General features: G+C 38.2%; 1 protein-coding gene across 1 annotated transcript; it reads left to right on the top strand.

Annotated features, from left to right (window-relative positions):
• Nucleotides 1-1,152: 1,152 nt before the first annotated feature.
• On the top strand, nt 1,153-18,168 carry LOC128369338 (transferrin receptor protein 1-like). Its single transcript, XM_053330357.1, has 18 exons — nt 1,153-1,253; nt 8,080-8,129; nt 9,655-9,892; nt 10,393-10,576; nt 10,743-10,968; nt 11,125-11,247; nt 11,405-11,497; nt 11,946-12,085; nt 12,247-12,398; nt 12,506-12,625; nt 12,844-12,929; nt 13,050-13,113; nt 13,623-13,690; nt 13,849-13,916; nt 14,086-14,179; nt 14,324-14,545; nt 14,878-15,036; nt 15,366-18,168. Exons 2-18 carry the CDS (start codon nt 8,097-8,099, stop codon nt 15,600-15,602), a joined length of 2,307 nt encoding a protein of 768 aa, XP_053186332.1. The 5' UTR covers nt 1,153-1,253; nt 8,080-8,096; the 3' UTR covers nt 15,603-18,168.
• The last annotated feature ends 1,653 nt before the right edge of the window (nt 18,169-19,821 follow it).

The following is a 19,821-nucleotide window of genomic DNA, read 5'->3' as shown; positions in this document are numbered from 1 at the left end:
GATACTCAGTCCATAAGATCACAGTGACCAGTTGTGAAAGATTCTGAATAATTCCCTCTAAAAATACTCCATTACAAGTAAAAGTCATGCATTCAAACTTTTACCTGGGTAAAAGTACACAAATATTTACAACTCATGAAATGTAGCCTACTTAAAGTATCAAAAGTAGTTGTTATATTTTCTTAATAGAGCGTTACAACATTAGATCATTTCTGATTAGGGAATTGGTACTTGACTTAAAGGTAAGGTAAGGTATTGACGAAAAATAAATCGATACCAAGTAATATCGAAACATCTCACATCAAACGATACCTGCAATCAATCCTTTTTGCACCCAGGGCTAGAAAATATAATTATTTGTATGTACTTTCCCACAGCTGATCAACGCAAGCCTTCTTTGATTTAATGCGACATGTGATTGGCCCACTTTCAAGTAAAAATTAAATAATTGGAGGGGTGGTGGCATTTTTTGCAATTGAATGCGTTTATTGACATAATAGGTATCGAATGAAGGACTCAGTTGGTATTGGTATCACTTTTTTTAAAACACTACCCAGCCTTATTACTGATACTTTGTATGTGGTTGAATTGGAAAGTATCTTGTAGGGTAGTTCTATTTTAATTAATACATCATATTCATAAACTCACATTTTCCTATATATATTCTTAATCTGTGAGATAACTAGTCACTAACAGCTCTTAAAAAATGTAGTGCAGTAAAGATATTAACAGCATAAAATGGAAATACTCAGGTAAAGAGCAGTACCCGAGAACAGGTGCAGATGCTGTCCACCACCACCACTGACTGTGTGGTTGAAAGTAGGTAAACCACACAGAGCTTTGTTTGATCTTATGTAGAGCAGTGCAGCCAGTGAAAGCTGTGCTGTTACTCTGTTATTTCATTCAGTCTATATTGCCCTTGCAATAGCTGTCACTGAATAAGACTACAATAAACATATGCAGTGTGGGACAAGTGCATATTCATATAACCATGCAATGAATCCATGCACAAAACACGTTCTTCATTTCACATGCATACAGGATCTGACACATTCATAAGGCGCCAGGCCGCGCCCCAGGAAGTGACGTAAACACCACTCCAGCCAATCCGAGGTGAGATAAAACTACGAGACACATGGTCAAGGACACCGGTGAGGCAGAGTGATAGCAAGGAAGCAGCCTGCAGGAGAGACCTCGTGTCAAAAGGGGGCCGCTGAAGAAGTCAGTCGGTTTTTAGCAGTTTTGAAGAGCAGGTGAGAGCTTTATCCGTGACAGACAGCTCGCTACAATAGTTCAACCTGAGCTAGAAGACTGTTAAAGCTAATTTGACTAAAGTAACGTTAACCAGTGATTCAAAGACTGTTATGCGGGTGAATGTATGCTAACATATTAATTTGGAAAGCATAGAGAAATGGCGACTCATATAGTATATGTCTAATATTTTGCATTTTATTCTTTTACTAACATCTATACTGTGCGTTACCTTCGGTCACGCAACCCTAGTGCTGTCTAGGCTTGTCTAACAAACGTTAGCGGAGGCGTTTACCCCACCTCTACTTATGTTGTAACCTGGTTGTAACACGTTTCCTCCTCATCATTCAGTCTTTGAGCCTTCTCAGCGTTGATTGTCACGTTGCCATTGAAACAAGGCGCCATAATGAAGGAAGCCGGTAGTCACGTTCAACAAGCTGCGCTGGGTGAGCAGGACTGCGCCGGTGTTAAACTCGGCCAGTTTCCCATGTGTGACCCTTCCTGCACAGGGCAGCAGTGTCACTAAGTAGACATTACAGTGTCCCTGTTTACTGACCTTGACAGGCAGCCGCATAGATAAGCTATCTCTACCACAACATCCATAGCTGTAACCTCCAGTCTAGACTTTTTTTTTTCTCCATATATGCCAATGTGTTGGTCCACGTATTATTTAAGTGAAGCTGAGCAGCATTTTTTCTCAGATGTACAGGACAGAAGCTATATTTGGTTATGGATGAGTGCTCTGAGCCGGTGTAGTGTGACGTTAGTCATGACTGCATCCTTCAGCATGTTGTGCAGTTTAGTAGCAGCTGAACTTGACAATTGCATTGCTCTCCTCCTTGAAAACATCAGTTGATTCAAAAATTCAAAAATTGGCTCTTATGCATTTTAGACTGCATGTTAAGCAGCTTTACACTATTGAGTCTTGCTTTCAGTTTTAGTGGAATCTCTTGCATTGTCATGTCATGTCATTATCATCTGAATCTTCCTAGTTTGACTCAGTTTTTGATCAGCCCCTTTGATACACACACACTGTGTTGCCACCTGCTGTTGGTGGGTGGTTGGAGGGTTTGTGTGTAATGTAGAGCTGCAAAGAATAGTCGATGAATCGATTAGCAGACAGAAAAGTTTAATAATTTTTCAAGAAGAAATGTCCAAATACTGAAATTACAGTTTCAGATGTGTTTTTTGGTGTATTTAGTCTTCTGTGAAAGCTAACTAACTTGGTGGGGTCAAAAGAAGGCAATGGAGGAAGTCACCTTGGGCTTTGAGGAATAGTTGTTATTAATATTAATAGTTACATTCTTCACCATTTTCAAACATTTTTATAAACCAGATGACCTAATTGATTGATTGAGAAAATAACAGACGGATAAACCAACTATAAAATCATTAGTTGTATTTTATGTGTATTTATTACATTACATATTTAGTAAGGGCAGCTACTACTATGCACTACGCACTTTGAGTCCATAACAAATTTCCCCTATGGGAAACTATTCTATTCTAGTTGCAGCCCTAATGTATAAGTTGGACCAACAGCTGCAAAAGTGACCCCCAGAATTTGTGTTATAGTAAGAAAAAACAGAGGTGATTGTCTTTTCTGCATATAATACAAAAGCATCCTGTGTCTATAATTTAGAAAGTGCTGCCTTTTTTTTTGTCCCTCCAGAGTACTTGTACCAGCCTAATAAATGGGATTTGTCTGCTTCACTGTTGTACTTCTGGCTCACTCTCCCATGAGCTACTTGGAGCTTTTCTCCAGTGTGACTATCACATGGTTTGCTGCTGCACAATGACTCCTACGCACTCCTAACCCCTCTCCTCCTCCTCCTCTCTTCTCCCGTTACCCCCCTGACCTTGTCCTTTTTCTTTCTCACCATCTCGTTTTGACTCCCACACCTCCATTTACCAAATTAGTTGCAAAGAGTTCTGTTGCAAAAGCTCCACGATCAAATCAAATTCTGATTTAGTGTTTAAAAAAAAGAAAAAAGAATGGCAATTGAGTCAGTGGTTAACAGATGAAACTCCTAAATATACGTCAATTGTCATTTAATCAGTGCAATGGGGCGCACTGGAGCTTATGATTTGAGTTTTAATTAAACTTAATTAAATCTGATTTATATCACATGGGTAAACTGTTGTTGATCTTTTGGTTCAATAATGCAGTTGGAGAGGACTGTGTGAAAGCTGTGACATTTGTGTCTTTACACATCATGTGTCACCTAAAGCTTAGATTGCTTTTTTTTGGCACCTATGATTTTAACTATGATTTAACTTTTGATGGGTGCATTCATGCTTAGAAAGACTTATCCTCTGATGTGAAATGGTGTCATGTCATGTTATTTCCTGGTTCTCTGTAACTTCCAGTTACAATTCAACCGTTTAGTTAGACAGGCATTTCATTCAATTGTATAGTATTTGGATGCCTGGCTTCACAAGAGCAGATTTTATCACAAGCTCTTACTGTGAAGGAAGGAGACTATTTTTTAACCAGGAAGAAGTTAATTATAGCTTCTTGGAATGAAGAAGTAAATGTTAATCACACATGCATTACATAAAATCACATCATGCCATTTGTAACAGGTTGTTCTCACATAAGTTGAAGTAATGCTTCCCTACCAGATTGCTGTTGTGATGTGTATACACAACAGTACAAACACATTATGTAAAGTATAGGTGTATTTACAGCCTGTCATCTGCTGATGGCAGGCTTTAACACCATAATGATAGTTTCAGTTATGGTAGATGTTCTTAAGACTGCACTGATGAATAATAATTAGTATGTAATAAAATGTGAGCTGTAAATTATCATGTTAGTAGTTTTAAATGCATGACTGCTCTTAACTGCTCAGTACATGTTCAGACTCCACCTGTTAATTAAAAATAGTTAATGTAGTGAATTAAAGTGATTGATTTAGTTATTGCACCTCAATGACCCTCAACTGAGTTCACAACCAAGCTGTTGTAATACTGGAACAAAAGTGTTCTTTGCCGCTCAACTTCACTGAAAAAATGATGAAATAAAAGTTACTTAACTTCTTATCAAAGGGATTGTTTCAGTTACTACATGTACTACAAGGAAGCTACTTTTGCAACACGTTTGATCTTGGAAACGAGAGGGGAAATCACCTTTCACAATGACGGTGATCTTGAATCTGTCTGTAGATATGTAACTGGCTTTGATTGTCAAATGTGTTCGCTTGTTAAAGTTGGGGGGAGGGGGTGGTGATGCTCTGCGCTCATGACGTTCTTACATCTTATGCTTGCGAGTGTCATTCCCAAAAGGGCGTGACCCAACTTTGCATCTACTATCTCTTCTGCACACATGTGTCCTAAACTTATATATCAGATACAAGACATGCCCCAAGGTTCAGAGACTGACACAAGCAAATGGTCATCAAAGACATCAAGCAGTTGCACTCGTTAGTTGGGATGAAACTAATATTTGTGCATATTGTGTGTGTGTGTGTGTGTGTGTGTGCGTATACATTTTTTTTAATGTGTTCTGTTAATTGCTAATTTCCATAGGTCTCTCAACCGAAAGATTAGCTAATCTGATTAAAGTATTAGCTTCAGTAAGGTCCGGTATGTTTGGTATGTAAGATTATAGACATAGCTCTGCCCACCTTACTGAGCAATTGGCTTTACAAAGCAGCCAAGTCTCGTCTGATACCACGTCTTAAAGTTCATATCCGTCAAATGTGTGTTGCAAAGCAGACTGTGAATACAAAAAAGTCTATATGTTTGTTGCAGTTTGTGACCTTTAGAGCCAATGTGTGGCTCCTCTGGCCCCCTCAAGGTTATAGTAAACTCGAGGGAGTCCTGGGGGTGATCTGAGGCCAGGTCATGTTCTAAACTTAGCTGTACTTCATAATGCCTAGAATAGCAAAAGTGTTTTCGGAGCTGTGTTAATGTATGGCAGTATTCCAACATATCTGCATCCTCATTTTCTTTATTTAAATACAGTTGGAGTGCAAGGTTAGGCTTTTTAGCTATGCTATCTGTATAACACGCAGTTGGAGTTGAGCAAGGCCACGTTTTGGCAGGGTAAATTAGGGCAGGCCTGCCTGTGAACTTGTGTCCCCTCTGCTTTTGTCCATACAAGCTCTCCTCACGCAATGTCCAGTTTGGGATCTCCTTCCAGTGGAGCTTGTAAATTGGCCCAAAGGTGTCATTAAGTTTTTCTCATTCCTCTGCTGTTGGGGTGTGTAACCCAGATAAGAACATAAGTCACCTTCAATGTCTTTGTATGTTATTTTAATTAGTTTACTTTGCTTTTTTTCGGTTTTGTGACTCTGTTTACTCTGTTAGGACACAATACACAAAGTTGTGAGCCAAATTAGGCCACTGCCAAACAAAGCAGTGTTTTATTCTGTTCAAAGTTCAGTCAGTGTGGTAATATTTTAACCCGTTAGTTGATTGTTGAGAGGTGTTGGATTAGCGTACTCCGAGGGTTGATAAGACCCAGGATGTTGTGAGAGGTGTTGTTCTTCTCAAGGTCAGACAGGTTAGGAAAGGTCATGGGCTCTCTGTCAAATCAGCCTGTTTGCTCTACTTACTACAACTGGGATTAAAGTTCAGGAGTTGGTTTGCTTATGGCCTGATCAGCTAGTTTTAAAGTGGATATTTGTTTAACATGGGTAACTAACAGCTTTAGAGGAGTTCGCTGTCATAAGGTCAGCCATGAAACGTATTTGCAAATGCTTCAGTTTAAATGCTAATATGGGTTCCATTCATTTGGATGAATAGATTTTGCTGCAGGTTGGGGTTTTGGAATATGTTGTTGTGTAACAGACACTTGTATCCCTGCAGTGAAAATTGTATACTGGTGTGGAAAAAGTGAGTTGCTCCATCAGAACAGAGCCCCCCCCCCCATAATTCACCCAAAGATACAAAAAACCTCTTAATATTATACATAGTATTTGTGATTAGTTGTCTGTCTTTGGTAAAACAATGAAATGGTCAATTTAAATCGCCTAATTATTTTAGACCAACAAATCATTCATTTTTTTAAAAACTCCCCCAGAAAGGCTCCTTGATATCATAATTTTTAAGTCACATATTCACCAGTAGAAGGAGACAAACCAAATAGGCACAATTCTCTAAACCCCTTACATGGCTTATGACACTTCTGTCTATAATGATTTCCTGTCAGCTATTATACATCTTTTCTCCAACCTTGTTTGTGCTATCTACATTGAGATTGTTATCCAGTGTAAGGTTTGGAATCACAAATCAACTCATGATTCTTTACAATACCATCATGATGTTTTTCCCCTCAATAACGACATATCACAACAATGGTGGTTCTGCCATACACAATATATCACTTAGTGATATATCTTAGAAAGAAATCTTAGTGTATTCTTAGAAATACGAGAAATAGTTGGATAATGTACAGTGTTTAACAGTTAATCAGTTTCACAGAAAAGAAATGTTGCAAAGTATAAATAGTGCAACACTGATAACTTTAGCCCCACTTTGTACAAATACCACAACAGTAGTAGTGCTTATAGTGTTAGGAAGTCTGATAAGAGACACAGATAGGCAATGTCTTGCTAATACCCCAAAGATTTATCACTTTTCTGTGACCATAAACACAAGACACAACCCTCTGATAACAAACTGTGCTATATTCACAGCTTCACAAGATACTCAGGGCTGACGGGTGACGATAGTAACATTAACATGATAAAGAACAGGGCTGTGGCTACACACTGACACCAGCCTGAATCAATTGTAAGCATATTGTTAACATCCCTTTTTTTTACAAGTCTGATTTGAACAATAAAATCAATCGCTTTTTCATTACTGTGTTTTTATAGAGAACAAGGAACTGGCACCACTAATACTTTTTGAGTAGCAATGATGTTCATTCAGGGTAGTTTCCCAAAAGGGTGTATGTAACGACAGTAGATTAGCTCTAGTTCTGTTTTTGCAGTTACATTAGTTAACACGGATGCTTGCAATAAAAGGGCGAGAGGTTTCAGGTTTTAAAGCAAGCTTTCATTTTGCACCTTTCATAATCACCCATGAAACAGTTTAATTCATATAGACATTACCAGCATTACATTGTATTTGGATAGATAACTTGTATCATGAATTAAGCTAATACCTCATGAGACTGTGTAGTCAGTTGGATTCACAAGGTCACTATAGTAACTGCCGCTGGTTATAAACAGCAGTTGAAGGCCATTAAGTGACCTTGCAGTGTCAAATGTCAGTGAATCAGTACGAATCCACTGAGTTGTCAGAAATTCTATACAATGGATTTTTTCTCTTTATACTTTATTGTACATGTATTATAATTACATATATGGCTCCTATGACAATGGTTGTGGTTTCAGTATTAAAAAAAAAAAATAGACAGAAGACTTGCATTTCAGGTCTTGTTCTTCTGTTATATTTGAAACCTTGCTTTGTTTGGCTTTCCCTCGAACATCGAAGTAAGTGGGAGCAAGTTGTTCTGTTATTGTATTATTCTGGCCGTGGAGTTCACATGGAGCCTGTGTTGACCTGTACTGGACACTGGTCTTTTGTGCCCTGAAACAGTGGTGTCTTTCTAGTTAGCAGCAAAGGAAACCCCATGGTTGTTTGGACAAGAGGTGGGGCGCATTCTTTGGACACCCCATTATTCCCAGAAGTGAAACAGTAACACACTGTACACACTGTGGGGAAATAAAATCTTAAAGTAATAGTCCACCTGTGATTCTTGAGTATGACGCATTCAACTCTTTATAGACTTGAAAGGTGGCAATTCCAGTAAGTATACTAAAAGTCTCGCTTCTCTTTGCCCCCCCCCCCCTTTTTTTTTCTTTTTTAGAGATTCCAGTGAAGCAGAAATGGATCAGGCAAGGACAACAATATCAAAAATTGTAAGTATTGTTATCAGTATTACAACCTTAAATCCTACAAAGACCAAACCTGTCTTTAAAGACTTATCCTCTCCATAACGTAGTGTTATTGTTGCTACTTCTGAAATGACTGTTATTAAAGTGCAACGTTGCATAATGGAATGTTTTTTCTTTTCTTCTTGAGAACAAATAATTACTGCTTTTCATCAACACCAAGCTGAATGATTACTTGGGATTTGGGGAAATATTTTCAGTGCAGCAGATGTTGACTTATTATATAAAAAGTAAAAAAGAATTAAGTTAGGAGAATCTCATATCTCAATCAATTTAATACATCATTAATGTCAAACAGGTGAAACCAAAAATCAACTTGCAGACTTTGATTAGATTGAGAGAAACCATAGAAGGGGGAGCGTGATGGAGAACTATTTCCTGTTTTTTTACCATTCTAAACCCACTTCCCGTTTCAAAATATCATATTTTTTACTTAGAAATGTGAAGTAGTCTTCCATTTTCTATCAGATCTTCTTGGTATAAGAGCTCCTTCATCTTTATCATTTTTACATCGTGCATCGTCCCTCTGTTTAAGTTCTTGGAAGGAAATGGATGTAAGTTAATTTTGCTGTACACTTGTTTGACATTCTAAGTTTACACATATTCTGTATTGGACAGAGATTTTTGAGTTCTTATTGGCATATAATAAGTTTGTGGTTTTCTAGATTGTCTGCCATGTACTTAATTTAAATGTGCTGCTTTGTTAAATAATGATGGAAAAGTAGAGTTAGAAAAAGTGGGTGATCTCAAAGGTGCAATAAAAGAGAAACAGAACTTTGTTGGTTTTAAAAAATACAGATAAAATACTTGTGTGGTTTGCGTAGATTACTGTACACGCGCTGTAGACTGCGTACATTTCTTATGTCGGCCAATTATAAAGGGTCATACCAGCAGTTTTACACAAAGGTGTATGGGTTTTACGTACAGTGAAGGAAGTCTAATAGCAACTGTTAAGATGTAAGGAAACTTCTTTTTTTTGGGGAGTTGTCTGGTTGCTCTGCGGCTTTTTATCAGATGGGTATGTGACTGAATGGCCCATTGGGAGGGGTCTTCCTGATGAGTTTCAGAGATAGCTAAAACAAAAGGAACTCATGGTGGAGATAGATAAGGAAACTACATGGTATCCTTAAAACTATTAATAACTTATTACAGGTCAAATAAGTGTTAAGAGATTATTAACATTAAGTGTTAAAACTTCCAAACCAAGTTTTAAATTTTATAGATGTTTTAAAAAGTGGTACAGAAATATGTACTGCATATATTAGAAAATTTGGGGTTCAATTTTTGTCATAGATTCAAATCCATAATACATTTTGATGTCATAATTGTACAAAAATATATCACCAATTGAAAAAACGCTTTACAAAACTCCTGGTTTTTTGATTCTCGCTGACGCCCTGGAATTATAGGTCCCATTAACAATGTGTAATATGTGCTTTGTACCTGTTCCTACTTAAATAATAAAACTAAATGTTCTCCTCTGTCATTACAGTTTAATGGGGAGCCACACTCCTACACACGTTTCAACCTGACCCAGAACATGGAAGGCGATAACAGCCAGGTGGAGATGAAGCTGTCGTCTGACATGGATGAGGAGGTCGGGGAAAATGGTGTGGGGGATCACAGTCAAAACAACTCCAATCGCAAACCCTACGTGGCTCAGAAACTTGGACGCACACCCAAGAACCTGTGCTTCATGGCAGCCACTATCCTCCTCATCTTTATCATCGGTAAGAGTGGAGGGTTAATGGAGCCGCTACTTGTATATTCAATTTGCATCTGAAATAACTGCTGGAGTTCCTCAAGGGATCCGTCTTAGGACCATTACTTTTCAATCTATTACCCAACCTTTTGACTCAGAAATAAAGGGACATTGCTCTCAAATCTGCTTTTTATTATCTGAAAAACAAAGCATAAGTGTGACAAGTCTCTCTTGAGCAATATGACATGACTAATACAAGTTTCTATATGTAACTTTCAGGCTTTGGCATGTAGTAGTTGATTCAATAACATGTATTTTACTTGGTGTGAGTGGAAGGAGATTCTAGGGTGTTTCTTGGTGTAAGGCATGCATTCATTCATTCATACATACATACTGTACTATCATTGTCAGTTGGTGGTAAACTATTTCAAAATGCTGACTGTGCTGTAATTTGATGCCTTTAGTCTGTCCTTGGCTCTTTGCCTTCTTTCTTTGTCATTGTTCATTTGAAACCACTGCTACTTTCAGGGTACTTGATTGGTTACCTCGTCCATCGGAAGAAGGAAGTGGCTCCCACCTGCGCAGCCTCCGCGGTCCCTTTTGAAGTGCCTCCGTACCATGAAACAGGTGCTGCCCCACTCATGGACTGGGATGTTGTCAAGAAATTGCTTGCTGACAAATTGAATGCACGCAACTTCGAAAGTGCCTTCAGGTAAATATGAACTCCACACACTCCCTGTGGAACCTGCTGTGAGACCGTTTAAGCCTCTACTCTAACTTCTTTATTGCAATTACATTTTGAAAAGTTAATCATTTCATCCTTGTTTTCTTGCCTTTATTTCCCTTTTTTTGCTCATCTTTACTTTTTTCTACCCCAGTGACTTTAGCAGTAGCAGCCACCAGGCTGGTTCTCCAGGTGATGAAGCTCTTGGGAAAATAGTGCACAAGAAGTTTAGAGAGAACGGCATGAACGCCTGGACCGATGAGCACTTCATTAAGGTGCATGACCCCCCAGCGTCCGGCTACAACAAATTTACTTTCAAGAGCGAGAGTGAGACACGAGTAGAGGGATACCTGTCTTATAGTGCCACTAAAGAAGTAACGGTAAGTCAGTAATCCATCACGAAAGAGAACAGTTCAGTGAAATGATTTTATTCAGTTTAAGGTTTAAGTTAGCTCTACATTCATTCTTCCATTAACAATAATGAAAAACAATGTTTTTTGGTTTTTTTTTCTTTCTTTTTGTATTGTTGGTACCAGGGTGCCATCCTGTATGCATACTACGGGCAGGAAAATGACTTCAGGATGCTGAAGGACAGGAACATTGACCTCAGTGGCAGGGTCATTCTCGTCAGAGCTGGTAGGATCAGCTTTGCAGAGAAGGTGGGTGCTTTTCAGTTTGAAACATGACTTAGATGCCCCTGTAAACTATTTCCCTTTCCCTTTTTCCATAATAACTGTAAAGTTCATGCTTTTGTATACATATTTATTTATTTATTTATTTATTTATTTATTACCATTGTCCTTTATGTGTTTACAGGTAGCCAATGCTGCCAAAATGAATGCCTCTGCTGTGCTGATCTACCCAGACCGCGCTGATTACAATATCGGAGCCACTCAGCTCTATGGACATGTGAGTTTGGACAGCTGAGTAGCTTCATGATGGAAGATGAACTCCACTGGGGAGACATATTTTTATTTGTGATGATCATATTTAAGTGCATACCATCAACTGTTTGCATATTTATTGATTTTAATGATTATATTGAGGACATGAAGTACACTAGACCACATTAAAGGCATCCTGTGGAGTTTTTGACCAGTAGCGTACTGACTAGTAGCGTAGCTATAGAACATTTTGTATTTGTATGCAATGTAGCAATATGGGGCCTAAGCTTTATAAAAAACCATCATCAGGCATATTTGATTTCTAATAAGGGTAGAGAAAGAGAACAGAGTGCAGGAATCATTGAGGGTTTTTTAGTTTAGTCTGAAAGTCTGTCTGGCTACGTGTTGCTGGGAAATTCTTGAGATTAATGTAGAACAGAAAGGATTAAATATGTCTCTCCTGTCTCCCAAAGGTCCACCTGGGTTCAGGAGATCCTTACACCCCCGGCTTCCCCTCCTTCAACCACACACAGTTTCCTCCTGTCCAGTCTTCAGGCCTGCCACAAATCGTGGCTCAGACCATCACAGAACCCATGGCCACCAACATCCTGAAGTAAGTCTTTTGTACACTATGGACCGTCTGAAACAATGCACAAGAAAAAGATTGTAATAAATACAGTACCATGTCTATCAACTTCAAATATCCCTCTTTCCTCACAGTTGGACCTGTCATAGATTATATAGAGTTACATTTTTGTTGTCTGCATCTCACAGGAAGCTGGGAGGTTCGAGTGTGCCACAAGAGTGGGGAGGCGTCACCAAACTGGGAGATGAGACCGACATCATTACTTTGAGTGTCAGCAACGAACTTGCAGAGAAAAAGATAACTAATGTCTTCGGGGTCATCAAAGGGTTTGTGGATCCAGGTACAATGATATGTTCATTCAACAAAAGAGATGTACAACGATCAGCCAAGCAGTGTACTAAAAAGAATGTGACTGACATGTCTCATTATTCATCATGTTTCTTTTAGACCGATATGTGGTTATTGGTGCCCAGAGGGATGCATGGGTTCAAGGTTTTGCTACTTCAACTGTCGGAACCAGTGTCCTTGTTGAGCTGGCTCGTTCCATCTCAGAAATGGTGAAAAATGGTAAGCTGCAGGCGACTGCTGTTCTTTACTTTTAATAAGAAATATTGCAACATTTAAATAATATTATGATAAGGGAGTTGATGCACACTTCATATCACATCTTACCTTATCTACGCCATGGAAGAACTGAAGATAGTAACATGAATATGCCCTTTCAAAATCTGTCAAGTATTTTCTGTTCTATTTTTGTTAATGTGCATGTGTTGTCACCTTGACAGATGGATTCAAACCACGGAGGAGTATTGTGTTTGCTAGCTGGAGTGCTGGAGAATATGGGAGTGTTGGCGCCACCGAGTGGTTGGAGGTGAGAATTACTTTGTGTACTTAAGGTTCAAATTTTTTTTTAAATGTTTTTAATTTGCAGCTTTAACACAGTAATAATACTGACTGTTGTTTTGTAACCTTATTTTTTCATATGTCCCAGGGTTATCTGTCTTCTTTGAGCATGAAAGCCTTCTCCTACATCAGCCTGGATCGTATTGTAACAGGTATTTACTGTCATTGTTAAAAACATCTTTGACTTCTAGATTCACTACATTCTCGACCCTACATGCACAGTATGACCATTAAAATGCATAGGGACAGTGCATATTGATCATCAGTGTAAATGTACTGATGATTATCCATAGTTTTAACTCAACTCAAAATTGAGTAACGGGTAAAACACTGAAAACATGGGTTAAAATACTACAAACAAGATAGAGTTCATCAGTGAACACATATCTGAGTTTATTTTAACCATATTTTATGTTTGATTAAAAAAAAAAAAAGTAGCACAATTCTGCATTTCCATAGGTAGAATACTCTCGCAGAAACAGCTGATTATACAAATTTGCTGCATTTATATGGGACCATACATTTGCCTCTGTCCACCTCCCCTTTTTTACCTGGAAAACCTACAACAATAAAATGTTTGTTTTATAGTACCTTGAGTTGGTCTATATTATAAAATGAAGTGTAATTTTCAGAATGACTGAATACAAGTCTCCTTTTCCAGGTCGCTCTGAATTTAAAGTGGCTTCCAGTCCCTTGATGAACAGTCTGATCAAAAATGCTCTGGATGAGGTAAATCCATAGAAAGTAGACTTTTAATAAATGTGTCCATTTGATACAAGTCTGCAGTGTTATTAGTTGAAATATAATTTAATAGATTTTAATTCATCAATTTCTTGGAATGGTGGTGAATGTTAGGATATAATATGTAAATACTGTCTTCTCTCTAGGTGAAAATCCCAAGCGGTGGTGCAACTCTTATGTCTCAATATGGAAGAGGCAACTGGGAGAATACTATGTAAGTTTATACATCTCAATACCATCCACGTTTTTCTCACTAGTATCACATCCACTACTGGAATGTGTTGGCTAGCTTTCAAATCTTTCTTTTCCAAATATCATATCATCACATCTACACTGAGAAAAAGCAAAACTACATCTGCATTTTGCATGTGTTTGTTTTCCAGAACGGAGCCCATGAAGTTGGACAATGCTGCATATCCTTTCCTTGCCTTTTCTGGCATTCCGTCTGTCTCATTTAGATTCACCTCCGGTAATTCAGTAAGTCATCCTGCTGTACTATATGTTAAACACGTCTTTTTGAACCAGTAATCCAAGACAACCTTGTACATTGTGTGATTTCATCAAAGTCTGGGTAATCCTGGTCTGTATCTTTTTCTAACACATCTTGGTTTTCCTTCACAGGAATACCCGTACTTTGGCACAATGCTGGATAATCGGGAAAAGTTGAACGCTGCCACATCCAACCAAGTTCCTCAGATGGCTGAAGTGGCTGCCCGATTTGCAGGTCATATTGTTCTGAGGCTGGTCCATGACCATCTGCTGAGATTGGATCTTTCAAAGTATGACAAGATTATTCGTACTCGTGTGGCTCAGATCAACGCAAAAGTCAAGGATGTTCAGAGGGTAGGTGTCTTTTTGTGATCCTGTAGATTTAGATTGAATTTCCAAACCGTTGACTCCCAGTCAGTGGTGTTGCCTCACCACTAACTAAGAATCTGCATGTTGTACTTGTTGGCATACAGATAAAGAATTAATTTTTAACTTATTTTAACTCCTCACTGAAATTCAAGCTTAGAAAAGTATCAGATGTATCTGTTTTTAATGTCATAATTTATTTCATCATTACTTTTGTCTAATTGAGGTTTTGACTGTGTAACTCAAACATACCCAGAAAATGAATCTTGTGTTTAATCAGAACCCTAAATCACTCCTGTGAATCTTCTGTGTGTTTCCAGTTGAAGCCTGATCTGCTGCCCAAGAGTCTGACCATGCAGTGGTTGATCTCAGCCTCTGGCTCCTACAGCCGTGCCTCTCGCAGCCTGGCATCAGACATTCAGAACAGCGACCTGGAAGACATCGAGATGTGCCGCGTCCTTAATGACCGCATCATGACGGTAAGACCTGCACAGCACCCTTACACCCTTGCATCTTTTACATGAGTGCAAAAAACACTGGGGTATTTGAGAAATGATCAGGGGTATGTTGAGAGATGAATCATCAGTTCTTTTGGGCTTCGAGGCTCTCAGAATAACGACATTTCTGGCTGTAAAAATTAAAATGGCCTCCACTTGTTTAGGTAGCACAAGGGTTATGTTTCTTAGACTCAAGGTAGTGACAGAAATAAAAACATTAACATTAAGCGTCATACAAAACAATATTCCATTGACTTTTGACTTTTACAAAACCTGTGTTCATCCCAATGTTCCTCTCCTCGTTTCTGTAGGTGGAAAGGAACTTCCTGTCGCCATACGTGTCTCCGAGAGAGAGTCCTTTCCGCCACATCCTGGTCGGCAGTGGCCCGCACACACTCCAGGGGCTGCTCAACCACCTCGAAGCCCTCAAGAGCGGCGAAGTTGAGGCCGACCTGTTCCGGAACCAGTTTGCCCTGGCGACCTGGACCATTCAGGGCTGTGCCAACTCGTTAGCTGGGAACATCTGGGCTCTGGATAATGAAATCTAAAAAAACAACAACTAACCATTGTTAATGGTTTGGTCCATCTACCTACAAGCTGTTATCATTAACAAAAGCCTTAGTTGCACAGCTTTTCAAATTGGCTTCAACTAATTCAGGAAATTCTAAAAGACGCCGTCACGTCACCTTTTTTCTATAAATTTAAACGCTTAAGTTAAAAACTGCCTCATCTCCCTTCTTACTGACATTCTCCAAAAAAGCCAAACATTAATAATAGTCTTCCGCCTTAACACACAGAAGATCAAGTTGATAGGTCAGTACAATTTTCCCACTTTGGAAAGGAAAGGAAATAATCTTACATAATTGTGACGTGGTACTCAAATACCACATCTTGAATACTTTGGTGCTAGTACCGTTTACCTTCAAATGCCAATGTTATGTGGTAGTACTACGTAAACTAATGTTACCCTACAAATGAATTGAATGTAGTGATCGTGATGCTTTTTCAGCACAGTATGGGGTCAGTATCACAGGAATGGCTGTGTTTTGCCAGTTCAGATTAGACACAAAAGGGCAGTATGACACAATAAGCTAATTACCACAAAGATTGACAACTGCTGGTATTTCAACTGCTTTTGTAGCCTCAAGTCAAACCTGAGCTGGTTGGTGTCGGTAGCTATAATTTCATACTGTGCTGAAATATGCTACTCATTTTCCCCGATTCAGAAATTGTTGTAAGGACTGTAGAATATTTTGCAATAACACAGCATTTACACAGAAAAGTAAAGCCTAAAAGTAGATTTGGAACAATCGGCTGTTACAAGACCTCATTTAATACTTGCGTGGCATTAATATTTAACAAAAAGTCCAAATAACAAGCAACACTTATACAAAGTAAACAAAATAAATCTGTTTGTCTGTTATCTGAATCATCCACCTCCTGACATGAGGGCAAATCTCTGTAGGCCTTTCGAAACCTGAGGGAGAAGGTCTTCAACCACGTAGCACTGAAACAGAAATCGTACGTCTATTTATTGTGTTATTTATTTATCAGTGGCAGGGTTCACTATAAATAGTTTTTTTATCGCCTTTTTATAAGAAATGTATAATTATCGGGAGCAGTGCCTTCCATAATTATGACAGTTATACTGTCGAAATGACAAAAGCAGCATCTGCTTAAAGAAGTGAACATGTCGACCGACGGCGGGTACCGATCACTCAAGCGCTACAACAACTGAGGTTGTTTTTTTTTCTACTTAACTGACACTGGATTGTTCTTTAAGCCAAGGCCAACTCGCATATCGAACCTATGAAAATATTTACTGAACAACTCAGGCTGTTAGTCAGTACCCCTCCCTTGGTCCATGTACACTTCTCATCCTGACAACATTATCGGGAGCAGTGTCTTCCATAATGTGAAAAAGAAGAAGGTAGTTTTTGCCTACCAGTGTGTATCCGTATCGGAGGCAGTGCCCTCCATATTTCACTGTAGGAGTGGATGTTTTTAATTATCGGGAACAGTGTTTCCCATAATAGTGTAAATATTCAATACATTGCTACACAATGCATCACTTTGCTCATCATCTCTATCATATTTCAATTACAATTCACGTCTCATTTTCTCTCAGACAGACAGTCTCAGATCTTGAAAGAGTGATTTTCAACCTCAGCTCTTGTGAAAAAATATCACAAGAGCTGAATAATATGAATATCACAATATCAGTTTTATGAAGCTGAAGGATCTGCACGTCTGTCGTCTGTTCTGGGTTTCTTTTAGTTTTTGTCTCATTTTCAAATCAAGTCTGCATATCAAACTGCGATGGAAGGTCTTTTTGCTTTGATGAGAACATGTTGGAAATGTGTTTGGGACCACTGCGGTCACAGCAGTGTGTTCCAGAACAGGTCATCAATTTGCAATTTTTGGGTTTTTGTTTGTAATGATTCAGTGTGAAAGTACATTCTACCTTCTTATTTTGATGTGTTCATCCATTGTTGTTAAAGAGATTTACCTGTGCCTTTTGTTTCATGACTGCATTATAGAGCCAAGGTTCTTCATACAGTACTTTGAGGTTTTTGAGGATGTATATTTGGCTTGTTTTTGTTTAGTTTTGACACTTCTGTATTTCTTTTTTTTCCTGTTGTAGAATTAAGTTACTGGTGTAAAAGCCACACATTTTTTAGATAAAAATGAAAAGAATAAGCATTTACAGTAGGTGACAAAGTCTCACTGACACGGATATTATCTCAGTAGAAAAATCTAAATTTCATTGTTTTAGATCAGTAGCCTTTTAAAAATGATCTGTTAAGCATTCATAGTCTGAGTGATTACACTGATCTGCTGGGCTGTAATGAGGCATGCGCTGCAAGTTGTATTTCTGAAATTGGCAAATTACTGAGCAACCGCCCAAAGAGAAACATTTCTATGAGAATGCAGACGCAAAATTGGTCTTTATCTGTGAGGGCTTTAAAATTCTGAGAACATGGATAAAGAATGTGTTCTGAAATTAATTGTTGAAAATAACGATGTACATTTTTTTTGCCTCTTCAAACTGTATTCAAGTTTGCTTAGCTTTATGTTCTTCTTTTGCTGCTGCAATAAACAATCACCTCATAACTTATGGAGTCTGTGAATGTTCTTTGGCATAAAATTACTTTCACTTGCTTTATCTGCAGGGTTTATTTTTAAAACTTTCAGAGTTGCATGACTACCATTTACAATTAAAGCTTCAAAAGTCTGGTACAACAGCCCCGTACACATTGAAATTCGTGGTCTATTTTGGCACGTTTCTAAAAACGTTTTATATTTTGTATACTTAATGCTGTACAAGTCTTTAATTAAAATGAGCTGATGTGTAAATAATGTCAATAATTAATTTAGATGTTATTCATTGATTGCAGTACAGTCCTTAAAGACCCTCCTCTAAAGGAGCTGACTGCACAATACAGGATGCTAAAATAGTTGTGACAATGTTTGGCCAGATGATGGAGACAAAGTAAAGCTAATAGTTTGCAACTGTATTCATTTACTAATGTATGATCACTAATGAAGTGACGTTTTGGTTTACATATGACGTGACTAGTGGTCTACTAATTGTATTTTGGGGATAATGTTTTAATTGCTTGTAGGTGAAACAGATTTTTAAAAAAAGACCGTACAAGCTTAATTTATTCTTAATTTGCTGGGGTATCATTGCACCCTTCACACTGTCTGTCCTTTGGAGCCATCTTCATTGATTATAAATCTGAATATTTTTAAAAATCCAAACTCACTATAGGCTATGTAAATACTATAATCATCAAGTGCAGTGATATTGGAAAATTGTGACATGTTCCTTTAAGAGTGGGCTGACAGCCTGAATATGTACCAGAGACATGAGAGAAACAAAGAGCTCTCACTTCGCTGCTGATCCCTGCTGCGGAAAAAAATATTACAATGTATTGTGTGGAAATGCAGACCAATCTTAGAAATTGAGATATGAAGACATGCTAATAAGATTTTTTTTTTTTTTTAATGAAATCAACCCCTCTTAAATAACTATTCAATCATTGAGGGATAGTTGCTTACCCCAGGAGGGATCCAAACATACACTGATTAGAAGAGATGGACACCTCATTCAACCAGCTGCAGCACAGCTAAACACATCCACTGACAGGAAACTGACAAAGACAGGAACAGTAATTAAAATCCATAAAATAGGGGGGAATTGTAGTGTGACAAATAGAAATATGCAGTATGTGCCACAAAGCTGCAATTAGTTTAACTTTAAACTGTTATTTTGCTTACAGGCTAAGGATGCGTGATGTATCAGTAATAATTAGTAAGATTATGACAAGATATCAAATAAGCTGAACAATTCATTAGTATGTTTAAAAAAAAAACTTTTCCATTTCCCCCCCCCCCCCATGTTTTCCATGTTTATATGTTGTTGTTGTTGGGGGGGGGGGGGGGGGTTTGTATAGTGGTTAGCAGGATTAGTTTGACCTGATGACATTAAAGTCAAGGAATCTAGGCAATTTTTTCAAGTCTTAAAACAATAGTCAGGTGCCCAAATGAACATTGAAACAGGTTTTTTTTTTTGCCATAATCATTACTTCATGAACACACTTACAGTTTAAGTGAAGGGGCCAAATCCACAAGTCTGTTAGAAAATGTATTAAAAGTTTATCTGAAGCTAAAATGAACCTTCAGTCATCCAAATGAGCCAAATCAAGATTTCAATGTTACAGTCTTTTTCTTGTCGCAGCTCAACAGGGAAACACTGTCACA

The sequence above is a fragment of the Scomber japonicus genome, chromosome 12 (assembly GCF_027409825.1).
Source record: "Scomber japonicus isolate fScoJap1 chromosome 12, fScoJap1.pri, whole genome shotgun sequence".
Classification (NCBI taxonomy): domain Eukaryota; kingdom Metazoa; phylum Chordata; class Actinopteri; order Scombriformes; family Scombridae; genus Scomber; species Scomber japonicus.
This window is presented reverse-complemented; position numbering and strand designations above follow the sequence as displayed.